Here is a 17,654-nt window from a genome sequence, read left to right as displayed (position 1 = left end):
TGTGCTTCGTGTTCGTCTTTCTTTAAATAAATCATGTCTTCATACCTCGCTGCATATTGGTCCGATCCTTGCTCCTCCTCAGACGAGGAGGAGAACGAACGTTACAATATGTTGCCAATTGAAATATGTATGAATAATTTTTCTTCCTGTATCTTTGTAGTGTCTGGGTGTATTGATACACCATCTAAAGTTAAATTAATAACTTCCCCATGCTGAAAGGGATATTCAATGTCTGCTTTTTAGGTTTTACCCATCTACCAATAGGTTCCCTTCTTTCAGAGGCATTGGAGAACCTCCCTGGTCTTTGTGGTTTAATCTGTGTTTGAATTTCACTGCCCGACTGAGAGACATAACAGATAACTGTATGTGTTGGGTATAGAGAGGTACTAATTCAAAAATCATGTTAAACGCTATTATTGCATAGTCCATGCAACTTGTGACTTGTTAAGCAAATGTTTACTCCTGAACTTATTTCGGCTTGCCATAACAAAGGGGTTGAATACTAATTGACTCAAGACTTTTCATTTTGTAAAATGTTCTAAAAACATAATTCCACTTTGACATCATGGGGTATTGTGTGTAGGCCAGTGACAAGAAATCTCCATTTAATCCATTTTAAATTCAGCCTGTAACACAACAAAATATGTAAAAAGTAAAAGGGGTCTGAATACTTTCTGAAGGCGCTTTAAACATGTTGTGGATAAAAAAAGTCGGCTATGATAAGTGAAAAGTCATCACCAGACAAACCTGACTGAACTATTTTGAAGAGTATGTGTTTGTTAGTGTATGTGTAGGTATATTTAGTAAGTCTATAATGGTTATAAAGCGCTGTTGGGTGTAAGTCAAAATGACTAAACATTAAACAAGTTTTAAATACACCATATGAAAACCACACAAACATGCCTGAACAAAAAATCTGCATGAACTTGATGAATTGCTTTAATTTTCTTATTAAAAGTGTCAAAACAATAGTTGAATGGAAGTAATGAAACAGACATTTGTGAACATCATATAGCTTACAGTACAAACACAATATGCAACAGACTTTTTAAGCTTACAGTACCTTCGGAAAAGCATTTAGACCCCTTGACTTTTTTCACATTTTGTTTAGGTTACAGCTTTACTCTAAAATTGATTCAATAGTTTTCCCCCTCATCAATCTACACACAATAACCCCATAATGACAAAACAAAAACAGGTTTTTAGAAATTTTTGCTAATTTATTAAAAATAAAAACTGAAATATCACATTTACATACGTATTCAGACCCATTACTCAGTACTTTGTTGAAGCACCTTTGGCAGCAATTACATCCTAGAGTCTTCTTGGGTATGCCACTACAAGTACGGCACACCTGTATTTGGGGAGTTTCTCCCATTCTTCTCTGCAGATCCTCTCAAGCTCTGTCAGTTTGGATGGGGAGTGTTGCTACACAGCTATTTTCAGGTCTCTCCAGAGATGATCGAAGTCTGGGCTCTGGCTGGGCCACTCAAGGACATTGAGACTTGTCCCTAAGCCACTCCTGCATCGTCTTGGCTGTGTGCTTAGGGTCGTTGACCTGTTGGAAGGTGAACCTTCGCCCCAGTCTGAGGTCCTGAGCGCTCTGGAGTAGGTTTTCATCAAGGATCTCTCTGTACTTTGCTCCGTTCTACTTTGCCTTGATCCTGACTAGTCTCCCAGTCCCTGCCACTGAAAAACACCCCCAAAGCATGCCTGATTACTCAGTTTTTGTTCTGACCTAGTCACAAAGAGTATCTGCGCATGTGCACAGCTGCGGGACCAAAACCGCAGAGAAGTATAGCCTCTCGCTTCAACGTTCTTAGTTGTTGCTCAAATTAACCCACTACTGCTGTTTTTACTTTGTACTTCTACATCATTTGAGTCTAGAGATTTGCTGAGTCTACCTGCAGCCAGCTCCAGGAAGAGTCTTGGTGGTTCCAAACTTCTTCATTTAAGAATGATGGAGGCCACTGTGTTCTTGGACTTTCAATGCTGCAGAAATGTTTTGGTACCCTTTCCCAGATCTGTGCCTCGACATAATCCTGTTTTGGAGCTCTACGGACAAATCCTTCAACCTCATGGCTTGGTTTTTGCTCTGACATACACTGTCAACTGTGTGACCTTATACAGACAGATGTGTGCCTTGCCAAATCATGTCCAATCAATTTACTTTACCTTAGGTGGACTCCAATAAAGTTGTAGAACTTTCCTCAAGGATGATCAATTGAAACAAGATGCACCTGAGCTCAATTTCTCATAGCAAAGGGTCTGAATACTTATGTAAATAAGGTATTCCTGTTTTCGCATTATGGGGTATTGTGTGTAGATTGCTGAGGATTTTATATTTATTTAATCCATTATAGAATAAGACTGTAATGGAACAAAATGTGGAAAAAGTCAAGGGGTCTGAATACTTTCCAAAGGCATTGTATATGCCTTAAATATCACACCATGTCTGGATGTAATATTCTACTCAGGAATATTCATCACTGAAATCTGTAGCTCTCGTTATTCCAAATGCATCTCTGGGTCTTTTCTGCTGACAACAATAAATTCATTTTTGTCTTTAATGCAGAGTTTGATCTAAACTTCAGAAGCTATCGAGCGGAATGGTTACTTTCTACATTATAGAGTGGAATGTTTTTTCTGCTGGTGTATCCTGAGGTAGCTCCTCTCGGAGAAACTTTTGCCACAGTGTGTACAGGCAAACGACCTCTCTCCCGTGTGGATCTTCAGGTGCATCTTCAAATGGTGCTGGTGGGAGAACCTTTTCTCACACTGGGGGCAGCTGTAGGGTTTCTCCCCTGTGTGGACCCTCTGGTGCCTTTTCAGGCTGGAGGAGTGGGAGAAACTAGCCCGGCACAGGTGGCAACCGAATGGTTTCTCCCCTGTGTGGACCCTCTGGTGCCTCTTCAGGTCACCAGTCTGGGCAAAGCGCATATGACACTGGGTACAGCTGAAAGGTTTTTCCCCTGTGTGGACCCTCTGGTGGATCTCCACCTTCTGAAGGCAGCTGAAGCCTTTGTTACAAAACATGCAGAGGAACCGTTTCTCTTTACTATTTCCTGATGTGGCTTCTTCTCCCTGAGCCTGGTCTCTAGCCCTGTCGTTTGAGTTCAATTTCTGATCAAAAAGAACACGGCAGTGTGAATCGGAAGGCCCCATCGACGTGGACACTAGGTCGCGATCCCTGAATGCGTGTAAAGTAGAGTGGGTCGCGACAAGTGAATTTGTCTCCAAGCTTTCCCTGTAATCTAAGAAATCTCTGCCCTGTGAGTGTCCGTCTCCAAGGTGACCATCTCCATCCCATGTGGGAGGGGCGTCGCCCTCCACTTTCACAGTCAATTCATCTACGACCAGACCCTCTCCTTTCTTATCTAGGCACCCTTCAGAGTATACACTACCACTACTGTACTGGTTCCAGTGTCCTCTAGATAGATCAGTCTGTGTCTCTAAACCCAAGAGCATGTTGTCAGGGTCCATCTCTGTAACGTAAGAACAAGACGGATCATCACTGCCATTGTCTAACGTGTCACGATCACCATCTCCACATGAATGATCCTTACTCTGGCTCTGATGAAATACTGGTAAATACTCTGAGCCAGGAGCAGGAGGACAGCCCAGTGGCCCCAGCCTCTCTGGGTCTGACCTGTCAGATCCTGTGTGTAAAAGCCTTTTTGTTACAGTTAAAGTCTCTTTGTCAGTCTCTGACTTTAGGACGGCGTTCGGCGTTTCACTGAACTCTGTGATGCTGCGTCTGGTCCTGGGCTGGGGCATGGCAGTGTTGGATTGGTCCCCCGTGGCTACAGTCTGGATGTCTCTACTGTGCCGTGGGTCCTCTTCTCCTTCAGTCCTCTCCTGCTTGACCAGAGACGATCCTCCAGGACCTGCAGCCTCTCCATCTGCAGACTGACACAAGAAGAGAGGAGGTTATTACCGGTACATGAGTTGAATTGGATAACAATGTCATAGGTGATGAGATAATGGGCATAATACCAAACCAGAGATGGTGCTAGTGGGGCACCTATTTAAGATAGATAAACGGGTGCATTATGAGGGTCTGATTAGGATGTGGTGAGCTGTAACGTGTAACACCTGTAACGTGTCACTTCCTGTTGTAGGAAGGAAGAGGAAGAGCTAGGTTTTGATTGTTTGGAAAGTTTGTTGTTTAAAAGTACATTGGAAAGTTCTTGGTAGCTACCTAGCTTCTTATGTTGGATCTTGCGACGCAGTTGGCATCAGTTGCTGGGACTGATTGCATCTTTCCAGTGATCCTGCCGACCAAGGACGGGTCTGAGGAGCTATTTGGCGTCGTAGCTAGCCTAGCTGCTAGCTAGCTGAACATCAAGCTAGCGAGGTGTTCTTGAACGCAGCCCGCGACGCTTTTAGCCATTGTGGCTGGGACCACGGATTGTCCCGAGTACCATGACAAAGAACAAAGCCGGCGGGAGTATCGTTAAGGACAGTACCAGTGGTGTCTCTACAAAAAGAGACCAACAAGCAGTTGTTACAACAACAAGAAAATAGCTTCAAGTGTTTTGTCCAAATACTTGTGGATTCTACTAATAAAAGAATGGACGACTGACCAGAGAGGTCCAGGACCTGAAGAACAGTTTGCAGTTCTCCCAGGATCAGCTCGACGAGTTGAAACAGGAGAACGGCAAGATCACAGCAATCTGTAACTCATTGAGAGAGGACATCAGTTGTGTGTGTGAATCCATGATAACAACGACCGATAAATCAGACTATTTCGAGGGACAATCAAGGCGAAACAACATAGTTGTGGACGGAATTGCAGAATCGCCACATGAGACCTGGATGGAGTATTAGGACAAAGTGAGAGAAATGATCTCTAAGAAATTGAAGATGGACCACAGGAAGATTGAGGTGGAGTGTGTCCACAGGACTGGAAAACCCACCACCGGCCCAGGTGATAGGCCCAGGCCGATAGTGGTCAAGTTCCCCAAGTTTCAAGGACAAGGTAGCTGTTCTGGAAGGACCCAAGAACTTGAGAGGCACGTATATCTTCCTCAACGAAGACAATCCTGAAGCTGTGCGCCAGAAGAGGAAAGAACTGATCCCAGTCATGAAAGCTGCCAGAGCGCATGGGGACATTAAGTACATCTGCTACGACAGGCTCATTGTCTACCCTCCCAGAAGCCTGGAAGGGATGAAAGAGCCAAGCCTATGGGTCCGTAGCCTCAACCCCGCAACACACACACCAATTGATTAATGGACTGCTGAATGTATATTTTTTTTCTCTTGCTTTGTCTGCTCTCTTATCTCTGATAAACTACCCAGGAAAGGGCTGAAAATAGCCCATATTAATATATGTAGCCTTAGAAATAATGTTCGTGAAATCAATAACTTGCTAACATCAGATAGCATTCATATTAGCCATTTCTGAGACCTAGATAATTAATTTGATGATAACATTTATAGAAGATACAGAAATGCTTTTGGGGGAGGTGTTGCTGTATATATTCAGAGCCATATCCCTGTAATGCTTAGAGAAGATCTTATGTCAAGTGTTATTGAAGTGTTGTGGTTGCACTTGGCACATCTAAAGCCTTTTCTTTTCGGGTGTTGCTATAGGCCACCAAGTGCTAACAGTCAGTATCTAAATAATATGTGTGATATGCTTGATAGTGTATGTGATGTAAACACAGAGGTCTACTTTCTTGGACCTGAATATTGACTGGTTTTTACCAAGCTGTCCGCTCAAGAGGAAGCTTCTTACTGTAACCAGTGCCTGTAATCTGGTTCAGGTTATTAATCAACCTACCAAGGTGTTGTCATGATGTTGGCCTGTTGGGGGAGGTTTATGACCCCCATAAATACCCCCCCCCCCCCCGTTTCTCTCTCTCTACTCTATAGAGTTGACTCTTGAAAAGCCCTTTATTAACATAGAGATTCTGGGAACATCAAAGGGTGGGAAACGGAACCATATTTCGGTAATCCAACCAGTTGAAAATATGCGTTGGTACTTAATGAATATGATGTCAGATCAGTTGGCGTCTTAGACATGATTACTGTGAATAGGCACTCACCTAACATAATCGTTTGGTTTGCTTTCGTCGTAAAGCCTTTTTGAATTCGGACACTGTGGCTGGATTTACAACAAATGTATCTTTAAAATGGTGTACAATACATGTATGTTTGAGGAATTTTAATTATGGGATTTCTGTTGTTTTGAATTTGGCACCCTGCAGTTTCACTGGCTGTTGACGAGGTGGGACGCTACCATCTCACGTACCCTAGAGAGGTTTTAAGAAGCTAAAATTTACATTTAATCTTTTCACAAATAGTTTCATATTTAAACATTTAAATTGCACAACAATTCCATGTGAATCTCATAACTAGAATGTGTAGATTTTCCAAGATACAGTTTGTCGTCCTATCATCAGAATAACACAGCCATTTTTCCAGCCAAAGAGAGGATTCACAAAAAGCAGAAATATAGATAAAATGAATCACTAACCTTTGATGATCTTCATCAGATGACACTCATAGGACTTCATGTTACACAATACATGTATGTTTTGTTCGGTAAAGTTCATATTTATATCCAAAAATCTGAGTTTACATTAGCGCCTTACGTTCAGAAGTTCCAAAACATCCTTTGATTTTGCAGAGAGCCACATCAATTTACAGGAATACTCATAATAAACATTGCTAAAAGATACAACTGTTATGCATGGAATTTTAGATGCACTTCTCCTTAATGCACCCGCTGTGTCAGATTTCAAAAAAGCTTTATGAAAAAAGCAAACCATGCAATAATCTGAGTCGGCGCTCAGAGCCCAATCAATACACAAATATATCCGCCATATTATGCAGTCAACAGAAGTCAGAAGTAACATTATAAACATTCACTTACCTTTGATGATCTTCATCAGAATGCACTCCCAGGAATCCCAGTTCCACAGTAAATGTTTGTTTTGTTCGATAATGTCCGTTATTTATGTCCAAATTCCTCCTTGTGTACTGAACGCTAGAACAACTTTCCAAACTCACGACGTGCGGGCAGGTCCAGCGGAAAGTACGGACGAAAAGTTAGTTATATTACAGTCCGTAAAAATATGACAAACGAAGTATTGAATCAATCTTTAGGATGTTTTTAACATCATTCTTCAATAATGTTCCAACCGGAATATTCCATTGTCTTCAGAATTGCGATGGAACAGAGCTCGCTCTCCCGTGAACGCGCATGGTCACCTCATGGCAGACCTGACTCATTCCTCTCTCCTTCGGCCCCACTAAACAGTAGAGGCATCAGACAAGGTTCTAACGACTGTTGACATCTAGTGGAAGCCTTAGGAAGTGCAACATTACCAATATCCCACTGTATCTTCAATAGGAGATGAGTTAAATCGACCAACCTCAGATTTCCCACTTCCTGGTTGGATTTTTTCTCAGGTTTTTGCCTGCCTGATGAGTTCTGTTATACTCATAGACATCATTCAAACAGTTTTAGAAACTTCAGAGTGTTTTCTATCAGAATCTACTAATAATATGCCTATTCTAGCTTTTATGCCTTTGTAGCAGGCCGTTTTCTTCCGGAAGTGAATATACTGCCCCCTACCCCAAATAAATTAAATGAGACAACGGTTTGTCATAAGAACACCCCTCTGCTCACTCAGAGGCCCCGCCCAAGTGAACAGACATGTGTTGTAAACTATGAAACGCGCCCTTGTTTCACCACTATATAAACCCGTTGATGAAAATTCAACTTCCTGTTCCAAGGACGTGAGGACTTGCGGTCCCCGCGTTAAAAAGGACAAGGCCACCTACAGAACTAAGACAACCTCAGCATGAGCTCTGGTTGAACGACCAGAACCTAACAAAATTACCATTGAATTTCAACGTGAAGATGACGATCCACACTCCAAAAGGATGAGTTTTGACTCTACCAGACAGAATATAGCATGAGCTTAAAGTATGGCAACTTGTTATGAACTTTGAACTCTTATTCACTAAAGAAGTGATACCACCTAGCCGTTGCGTTAGCGCAGCAACTGTAGACATGGGCTAGGAGAGGACGGACAGAGAATCTGTCTACCACATGGCTACGGTACTACTAAGTATCCGTTCTACCACCAGACATTCTTCATAGGACAACCCGGCCTTTATCTACGACCAATCTACCGAAGCACATTTCCATTTCCTTTATGACATAATTTGTAATCAATGTATGATCCATTCTGTGGGATTATTTAGGTATTTAGTAAATAAATAATTAAACCACATTTTGTATTATTGCTGATTCAACTTGTTAGCCAGGGTTCGTGAAGATAACCAAGAATTTACAACTTTCAGATGAGACTGAAATAAGGTGACGATTAAATATTGACTGCTAATGAGGTGAAAGATTACCAGGTCTTTAAGAGTTCATTTGGAAGATAACAGCTCTATAAACATTATTTTGTGGTGCCCCGACTTTCTAGTTAATTACATTTACATGATTAGCTTCATCAGGTAATATTATTTACAGAGAAATTATTTGATAGAATAGCATGTCATATCACTTAATCCGGCATAGCCAAAGACACGACAGTGTTTACAAACACTACAGGAACAAGATGTGCGGCAGGTAGCCTAGTGATTAGAGCGTTGGACTAGTAACCGAAAGGTTGCAAGATCGAATCCCAGAGCTGACAAGGTAAAAATCTGTCGTTCTGCTCCTGAACAAGGCAGTTAACAAACTGTTCCTAGGCTGTCATTGACAATAAGAATTTGTTCTAAACTGACTTGCCTAGTTAAATAAAGGTTAAATAAAAAATCATCTACATGTATCGATCACATTTTTATTAATGCTGTAGAACATTGTTCTAAAGCTTTATCCGAACCGATTGGATGCAGTGATCACAATATAGTGGCTATATCCAGGAAAGCCAAAGTTCCAACAGCTGGGCCTAAAATAGTGTATAAGAGATCATACAATAGATTTTGCTGTGACTCTTATGTGGATGATGTTAAAAATATTTGTTGGTCTGATGTGATTAATAAGGAGGATCCAGATACTGCACTTGATGAATTTATGAAATTGCTTCTTCCAATTATTGATAAACATGCACCTGTTAAGAAACTGACTGTTAGAACTGTTAAGGCTCCATGGATTGATGAGGAATTGAAAAACTGTATGGTTGAAAGAGATGGGGCAAAAGGAGTGGCTAATAAGTCTGGCTGCACGACTTACGGCAAATTGAGAAATTATTTGACTAAACATGACAAAAAGAAGAAGAAACTGTATTATGAAGCCAAGATCAATGACATAAAGAATTACGGAAAAAAAACTTTGGATTACTTTAAATTAAATTATGGGCAGAAAGACATTCAACTCCATCTTTCATCGAATCAGATGGCTTATTCATGACAAAACCATTTGATGTTGCCAATTATTTTTATGATTATTTCATTGGCAAAGTGGGCAAACTTAGGCAGGAAATGCCCATGACAAACAGTGAGCAATTATATTCATGCATAAAAAAACAAATAATGAAAGGAAAGCAGTCCAAGTTTTAATTTTGTAAAGTTAGTGTGGGAGAGGTGAGGAAATTATTGTTAAAGATCAATAATGACAAACCTCCTGGCATTGACAACTTAGATGGAAAGCTACTGAGGATGGTAGCTGACTCTATAGCCACTCATATCAGTCATATTTTTAATCTGAGCCTAGAGGAAAGTCTTTTTCCTCAGGCCTGGAGGGAAGCCAAAGTAATTCTGCTACCCAAGAGTGGTAAAGTGGCCTTTACTGGTTCCAACAGCAGACCTATAAGCTTGCTGCCAGCTCTTAGCAAACCGCTGGGAAAAAAATTGGTTTGACCAAATACAATGCTATTTCTCTGTAAACAAATTAACAACAGACTTTCAGCATGCTTATAGAGAAGGGCACTCAACATGTACTGCACTGACACAAATGACTGATGATTGGTTGAAAGAAAATGATAAAAGAAGATTGTGGGAGCTGTACTGTTAGATTTCAGTGCAGCCTTTGATATTATTGACCAAAATGTAAGTGCTATGGCTTTTCAACCTCTGTCATATTGTGGATTCAGAGCTATCTATCTAATAGAACTCAAAGGGTTTTCTTTAAAGGAAACGTCTCTAATGTCAAAAATGTAAAGTGTGGTGTACTGCAGGGCAGCTCTCTAGGCCCTCTACTCTTTTCTATTTTTACCAATGACCTGCCACTGGCATTAAACAAAGCATGTGTGTCCATGTATGCTGATGATTCAACCATATACGCATCAGCAACCACAGCTAATGAAGTCACTGAAACCCTTAACTTAACAAAGAGTTGCAGTCTGTTTTGAAATGGGTGGCCAGTAATAAACTGGTCCTAAACATCTCAAAACTAAGAGCACTGTATTTGGTACAAATCATTCCTTAAGTGCTAGACCTCAGCTGAATCTGGTAATGAATGGTGTGGCTGTTGAACAAGTTGAGGAGACTAAATTACTTGGCGTTACCTTAGATTATAAACTGTCATGGTCAAAACATATGATTCAATGGTTGCAAAGATGGGGAGAGGTCTAGCTGTAATAAAGAGATGCTCTGCATTTTTGACACCGAACTCCAAAAAGCAGGTTCTGCAGGCTCTAGTTTTGTCTAATCTTTATTATTGTCCAGTTGTGTGGTCCAGTGCTGCAAGGAAAGACCTAGTTAAGCTGCAGCTGGCCCAGAAGAGAGTGGCACGTTGTGCTCTTAATTGTATTCAGAGGGCTGATATAAATACTATGCATGCCAGTCTATCTTGGCTAAGAGTTGAGGAGAGACTGACTGCATCACTTCTTCTTTTTATAAGAAACATTCATGTGTTGAAAATCCCAAATTGTTTGCATAGTCAACTTACACACCGCTCTGACACACACACACACACTTATCCCACCAGACATGCCACCAGGGGTCTTTTCATAGTCCCCAAAACCAGAACAAATTCAAGAAAATGTACAGTATTATATAGAATCCTTATTGCATGGAACTTCCTTCCATCTCATATTGCTCAAACAAACAGCAAACCTGGTTTCAAAAAACAGATAAAGCAACACCTCGCGGTCACAACGCCTCTCCCCTATTTGACCTAGATAGTTTGTGTGTATGTACTGATATGTAGGCTACGTGTGCCTTTTGAAAAATATATGTAGGTCTGTCCTTGAGCTGTTCTTGTCAAATGATGTTGTCATTCTGTATTATGTTTCATGTTTTTTTGTGGACCCCAGGAAGAGTAGCTGCTGCTTTTGCAACAGCTAATGGGATACTAATAAAATAACAAATACCAAAAGGATTATGCTTGGATCTTATCTAACATAGATGTTAACACAGTGTCAGAGAAATGAACACAAAGCCAAGCCCTATGAAAATTATAAGGTATGTGGACGATGTAATCACTGTCGGATAAACGCAAACAAGTGGAACAGATGAGCGAGGAAAAAGATCCTGCAATGTCTCTCAGTCAAATTCCCGGTGCCTAGCGCCATGGACATGAAAGGCGATTTGTATCGAAACTGTCTGTTTTTCCGTGATCAGTGGGAGAATTATGAAATCGCTACGGGCTTAGATAAAAAAAAGACCCGCATGTGCGAGTGGGAACACTGCTCAGTATTATTGGAAGACAGTGTCAAATGCTTCAGCGTCACCTAGGTCTGGGGGAAGAGGATTGGAACAATTCAAAATAAATCCTTGACGTTTTACAAAGACGTTTTGAACCTACTCGTAATGGAATTTATGAAAGATTCATTTTTAACACATGAACAAACTCAAGCAGAGACATCGGGTCAATATGTTGTGAGGCTGCATCAATTGTCTGATTCATGTGATTTCAGTGCAATGAGAGACAAAATGATCAGAGACAGACTTGTGATTGGCTGTAAAGATAACAGGGTAAGAGAAAGTATGCTGCGCGGACTTACACTGACTAACGCCATAGATCTATGCAAAGCAAGCGAACAGACACCGATCCAATTAAAAAAGATGAACACTGTCCCTGAACAGGCAGAATCTGTTAATTATGCCACTCAGAACAAACACAGAGACCATGTCGACGAAAAATGGAAACTACATTTGTTGGACAGTGATGCAAGGCAGAAAAATACTAAAGATGGCTGCATGTACTGTGGATCAACACAGGCAAGAACCAAATGTCCAGCTTATTGGGGTTTTGTGCAAATTCGACGGGAAAAAAATTACAATTTTACTAAAGTGCGCAGACAAAGTAAGCCTGTCAATCTACTAAAACAGGATATATGCAGTGATCATAATGATGATGAAGAAGCTGACATGCTATACATGACAGATGTCAATTATGTTCAAAGACAAATGGTTTACAAATTGTGACTGTGATTATGATCCAAGCAGCACGATCAAATGCCAGCTAGACAGTGGCTCAACTGTTAATATACTTGGCTAAAGAGACTTTATGCAAGTAATGCAGGATGGAGATGCAAAGCCACAACCAAGCAAGGCTAAGGCTGTACGATGGCTCGGTTATTACACCAACAGGGGAGTGTGAACTACAAGACAATCATGATGGGGAAACATATGTGCTAAAGTTCCAAGTGGTGAAAACCTTGCAGCAGCAGCCTCTCCTTTCAGCAGAAACGTGTGAAAAGGTGCTACAACTCAACCACCAACATGTCGTTCATCATGTCAGCACTAAAGAAAAACAAAAAGGTCCCATCAGACTTGAACACCTCCGCGGGCAAAACTGAAACAGTTTGAGGACGTTTTTGAAGGGATGGGGGCTCTGCCAGGTGAGCTCCACCTGGTGGGGGATGAGTCTGTCAGACCAGTTCAATAGCTTCCCAGCTGAATCCCCATTCCACTGAAAGAAAAGATACTAAAGGCTGTTGATTCAATGGAGGAACAGGGTGTCATTATAAAAGGTCACCAAACCTACAAAGGGGATAATTAACATGGTTGTGATGGAAAAGCCTGGCAAAATAAGAGTCTGCCTCGATCCATGTGCCCTGAGCATTACCGAATGCCTACCATTGAAGAGGAACTGCCAAGCCTGGCAAAAGCAAAAATCTTTTCGGTTATGGATGCCAAAAATGGTACTGGCAGGTACATTTGGATGAAGAGAGTAGTTACCTCACCACATTTTGGACCCCCAATGGTAGGTACCGGTGGACAAGGTTACCTTTAGGAGTGAAACCAGCTGCAGAGGAATATCAGCGAAGGCAACCGGATGCACTTCAGGGACTGCCAGGAATAAGCTTCACAGCTGATGACATCTTGGCACACGGCTGTGGTGCCACAATGGAAGAAGCAGTACAGGACCATGACCACAACCTGACTCAGCTCTTACAAAGAGAAAGGCAGATTAATCTATAGCTGAATAAAGACAAAAGTTAAGCTCAGGCTCACAAGTATTACATTCATGGGACATCTTTTGACAGCTGAAGGCCTGAAGCCAGACTCTAAGAAGGCGGAGGCAGTACAGCAAATGCCGCCACTTACAGACGCAAAATCAATGCAGCGACTGATTGTTTTTGTAAATGACTTAGCCTAATTCTTACCTCATCTGTCTGACGCTTGTGAGCCATTGCGTCGGCTGACCAATAAAGATGTGCTGTGGGCATGGCGTCCTCAACATGATGCTGCATTAGCGCAAATCAAGAAATTGGTAAGCAACCAACCAATACTGAGGTACTATGACCTCTCTGAGGAAGTGACCCTACAATGTGTCGCAAGGCCTAGGGGCAGCGCTCCTGCAGAAGGGGCAGCCCATTGCATTTGCTTCGAGGACATTGACACCCACGGAGCAAGGATATGCTCAAATTGAAAAGGAGTGCCTAGCCATATTGTTCGCCTGTGACCAGTACCTTCATGATGGGGACTTTATCACGTTGCACACTGATCACAAGCTGTTTGAGGTCATCTTCAAAAAACCTCTTCTGTCTGCCCCGTAGCGACTACAAAGGATGACGCTAAAGCTTCAGCGTTATCAACTTCAGGTAGTATACAAGAAAGGAGTAGAGCTTCACATTGCAGGTTTCTTGTCTTGAGCAGCACTACCAACAGCTAGTCACGCGCAATAACGGACAAAGGAGACTGTACATGCTCTACAGGCTGAGGTTGAAGACGTGAACGATGCTACTGATCACAACATCTCCCCGTAAACATGGGATGCTATCCAAAGCTCATTCAGCAGAGGAAAAGACTTCTCGAACGCTTCAGTCTTTTATCCTAAGAGGCTGGCCGGACACAAGAAAGAGTACGCCCATCCTGGTAAGGGACTGCTGGACATACAGAGACAAACTCACAATGCAGGAAGCAGTTGTCGACAAAAGGCGACAGGGTGTTAGTGCCAGAAACTCTTCGCCCGATGATTCTCTCTCGTATCCAAGCAGGGCACTCAGGGATCGAAGCCAGTCTCAGGAAAGCCAGAGACTTAGTATTCTAAATTAAAACATTTTGTGGCTGTGTGCAGCATATGGAATGCTAACCTACCTAAGCTGCAAAAGGAAACCCTGCAGCCACATGATATAACAGCATGTCCTTGGTCTAAAGTGGGAATGGATCTGTTCACAGTAAGAGTGTTCCTTTCCTGATTATAGTGGACTAATATTACCATTTTTGGGAGGTGGAGAAAGAGATTGACACAACAGCCGCTTGCATCATCGATTGTTGTAAGCAGCAGTTTATCAGATATGGCATAGCAGATAAGGTGTAGTTACGGATAATAAGCCCCAGTTCACGAGTCACGACTTTGCTTTGTGTGCAAAAGCCTGGGAGACCCATCATGTGTCCTCCTCATCCTAACGCAGTCAGAGTAATGGTAAGGCTGAGTCAGCAGTGAAAATAGCAAAGACTCATCACAAAGGCTATGCAGAAAGACAGAGATGTGTGGCAAGCCATTTTGGCGTTGAGAAATACTCCCACAGAGGGCTTCGGCAGCAGTCCTGTACATCGCTTAATGTCTAGACGCACTCGCTCCCTGTTGCCAACAGCTCCCAAGCTCCTCACACCTAAGGTCATTAGGGATGTTCAGGCACACAAGCGTGCACGTCAGTACAAGTCAAAACATTACTATGACCAGCATGCAAAAATCTGCCTGTAATAAAACAAGGGCAAACTGTCAAGTGCTCCTGTCACCTCAAGCCAGAGATGCCATATGGAGACTTGGCACATGCATAGGGCACATCAGCACAAGGTCATATGAAGTGGAAGTAAAGGGCCGAAAGAATCGAAGGATCTGGAGGGACATACGCCCAGTTCAGGAGAGCATAGGGCACAGGAGGGCCACATGGGAAGACTGTGAATATCCCCTGGATGGTGTGGGCAGGACACATAATAAGGAGATGGGGAATACCCCACCAGGGCAGTTATCTCTGCCAACCGTTCCTCCACAATTTCAGGAGGATGTGGAAGATGAAGAAGAGGCCCGGAGGCTCCCAGAAGTGTCCAATATGCTACCAGTGCGCCACACTAGGACAAGAGAAGGAAAAAGGTGTTGATAATGTAAATAGGTATTTTCACTGTGGTATTAAAATGGTATGAAGTGCTCGAGCTTAGATAAATCACATTTTATTGGTCACATACACATGGTTAGCATATGTTATTGCGGATTGTAGCGAAATGCTTGTGCTTCTAGTTCCAACATTGCAGCAATATCTAACAAGTAATAACTAACAATTCCACAACAAATACCAAATACACACAAATCTAAGTAAGGAATGGAATAAGAATATATAAATATGAATGAGCAATGTCAGAGCGGCATAGGCTCAGATGGATAGTATAGAACACAGTACACACATATGAGATGAGTAATGCAAGATAGAATGTCGTGACCTGTAATATGTAATACCTGAGTAAAGGATTATTCTTGTATCTTATCTCACTCGCCAGCGTGAGTTATTCACACATACATATTAACAGTAGGCAAGTCTCACAAGCTCCTCTATGGCAGATAAATGAGGATGTACATGTAAGCAAGTGAATAGCTGAGGGGAGCCTTTCTAAAATAAACGGGCCACATTTGAGTTACAAAGCAACTGTCATTTTTGGTGTAACTCTATTAGACTAACCTCTATCACGATAACATGCTGGTTTGAGGTTCCACTCCCCTCATCAACAGTGACTGGTTGGTCATCTCTCCATGTATTGTGTCCCGCTGGCTTCACAAAGCTCTTGTAGCCTCCAGTAAGATGTCCTTCACCTGAGAGAGTGATTGGAGGAAAAGAGGTGGTTAGGTTAGCGGTATATTGTACACTATTGACGCTGTCTACAATTGGCAAGGATGTAAGGTAACACTAATTATAACTTCTTGATATACTATTTATTGATTGATGTATTATGTTCCATGCATCACATTGTTTTCATTGAGTAAATAATAGGAAAAACAGTAAATCAATAATCTGGTTACAATATGATATTGTGTCTTTGTGCAAGATAGCCAATTAATCAAGGAAATTATTGCATTCTATCCAAACACTGACCAAGATCCAATTATGGGTAACACATCTGAACACACGTGCAGAGGGGAACGGGGCGACAGGCACTCAGCTATATATGAACTGCGACCTGCTCCACAGCCCTCTGCAAAATGTACCTCTTGCCATTCCTCTGTATCGGTCGAGGAGCTTGACACTTCTGGGACGACTGGCGAGGACGCGCTCTCGCATTGTCCTCTCTGCGCGCTCCCGTGACACCTTCATTTCCAGTAGTTTCCTCCGCAATACCCTGTTTTCTTTCTGGCTTTGAGTTATTTCCAAACGAAACACTGCATAGTCGTCGTCTACGAGTTTACAGATCTCTGCCACTGCTGCATTCGCTAGTACCTCCATGATGGAGGCTATTTGAGTGTGAAAAACCATACAGTTAGCCATTGTTAGCAGCTAGCGTAACCTATATAATATCTACCAACCAAGTCCTGTCTCTAACACGAATTAAATAATACATGGGATAGGTGATGCTGTGCAGTTAAATGAGCCATATTTTTAGTTCCATGGTGTTTGTAAATGTCTAAACAACAAGAATGAAAAAACGCTATTGTGTAAATTGTTCTTGGTCATTGTTTACTTCCGTATACACTGAAGAGAAAGGACGTTATTAGTTGGCGTCAAAGCTAGGGTGTCTTCTTCGTGTAGCTTTCCAGCAGACTAGACGCTGTGTTGCTTATTGCTGCCTTTTGCAGGTCGGAGTGCGCATAGAACCTTTTTGGTAAAAGGAACTGGAAAATCATAAAAGTCACCGTTGCTTCTACATTAATAAAGTTTTATCATACATTTATTGAACCCCTCCCCATGTCAAACAGTTGGATTCATTATTAAGGGGGTAAGTTGACATCACCTTAACTCTCATGATATTCTCTTAACTAATTTAAATAAGTATCAACGTCGGAAAAGGCTAGTTTGCAGAGGGAAGTGGTTTATATAGCTAGATAGCTACTCTACTGGTGCCAAAATTTGACAGGGTGTCAGCAAATATAATTAAAAGTTTACACCATTCATCTACGGCAAAGATACTTCTATGTTTACCTTTTTGGCTGTGCCTGGTGTTAGCGAGTTACTGGACAGCTAGGTCTTCAGCCAGCATGGAACAAAAGGGTCGTTCAAAACGCCAACGCAGTTGTCAGGTCAACACACCCGTCAGTGCTGCTGTGAACTGCATCACAAGAGACGTGTCAAACGGTAGATTTTTATTTT

The 17,654-nt window shown here is 42.0% G+C and overlaps 1 protein-coding gene across 1 annotated transcript; it reads right to left on the bottom strand.

Annotated features, from left to right (window-relative positions):
- Nucleotides 1-917: 917 nt before the first annotated feature.
- Nucleotides 918-17,105, bottom strand: LOC129841167 (zinc finger protein 311-like). Its single transcript, XM_055909313.1, has 3 exons — nt 16,559-17,105; nt 16,035-16,165; nt 918-3,909 (listed from the first exon to the last, which is right to left on the bottom strand). Exons 1-3 carry the CDS (start codon nt 16,833-16,835, stop codon nt 2,626-2,628), a joined length of 1,692 nt encoding a protein of 563 aa, XP_055765288.1. The 5' UTR covers nt 16,836-17,105; the 3' UTR covers nt 918-2,625.
- Between the last annotated feature and the right edge of the window lie 549 nt (nt 17,106-17,654).

This window comes from Salvelinus fontinalis, chromosome 42, assembly GCF_029448725.1.
Source record: "Salvelinus fontinalis isolate EN_2023a chromosome 42, ASM2944872v1, whole genome shotgun sequence".
In the NCBI taxonomy this organism is placed as follows: domain Eukaryota; kingdom Metazoa; phylum Chordata; class Actinopteri; order Salmoniformes; family Salmonidae; genus Salvelinus; species Salvelinus fontinalis.
Note: the sequence above shows the minus strand (reverse complement) of the source record. Positions and strands in the feature narration are given on the sequence as shown.

What these genes read in the sequence shown, in the direction of transcription:
- LOC129841167 (XM_055909313.1), bottom strand. Translation starts at nt 16,835, where the DNA reads ATGGCTAACTGTATGGTTTTTCACACTCAAATAGCCTCCATCATGGAG. An exon ending in ATACAGAGGAATGGCAAGAG is followed by an intron (nt 16,166 to 16,558) that starts GTACATTTTGCA and finishes TCACTCTCTCAG; the next exon opens with GTGAAGGACATCTTACTGGA. An exon ending in AGCATGTTATCGTGATAGAG is followed by an intron (nt 3,910 to 16,034) that starts GTTAGTCTAATA and finishes TTCTTGTGTCAG; the next exon opens with TCTGCAGATGGAGAGGCTGC.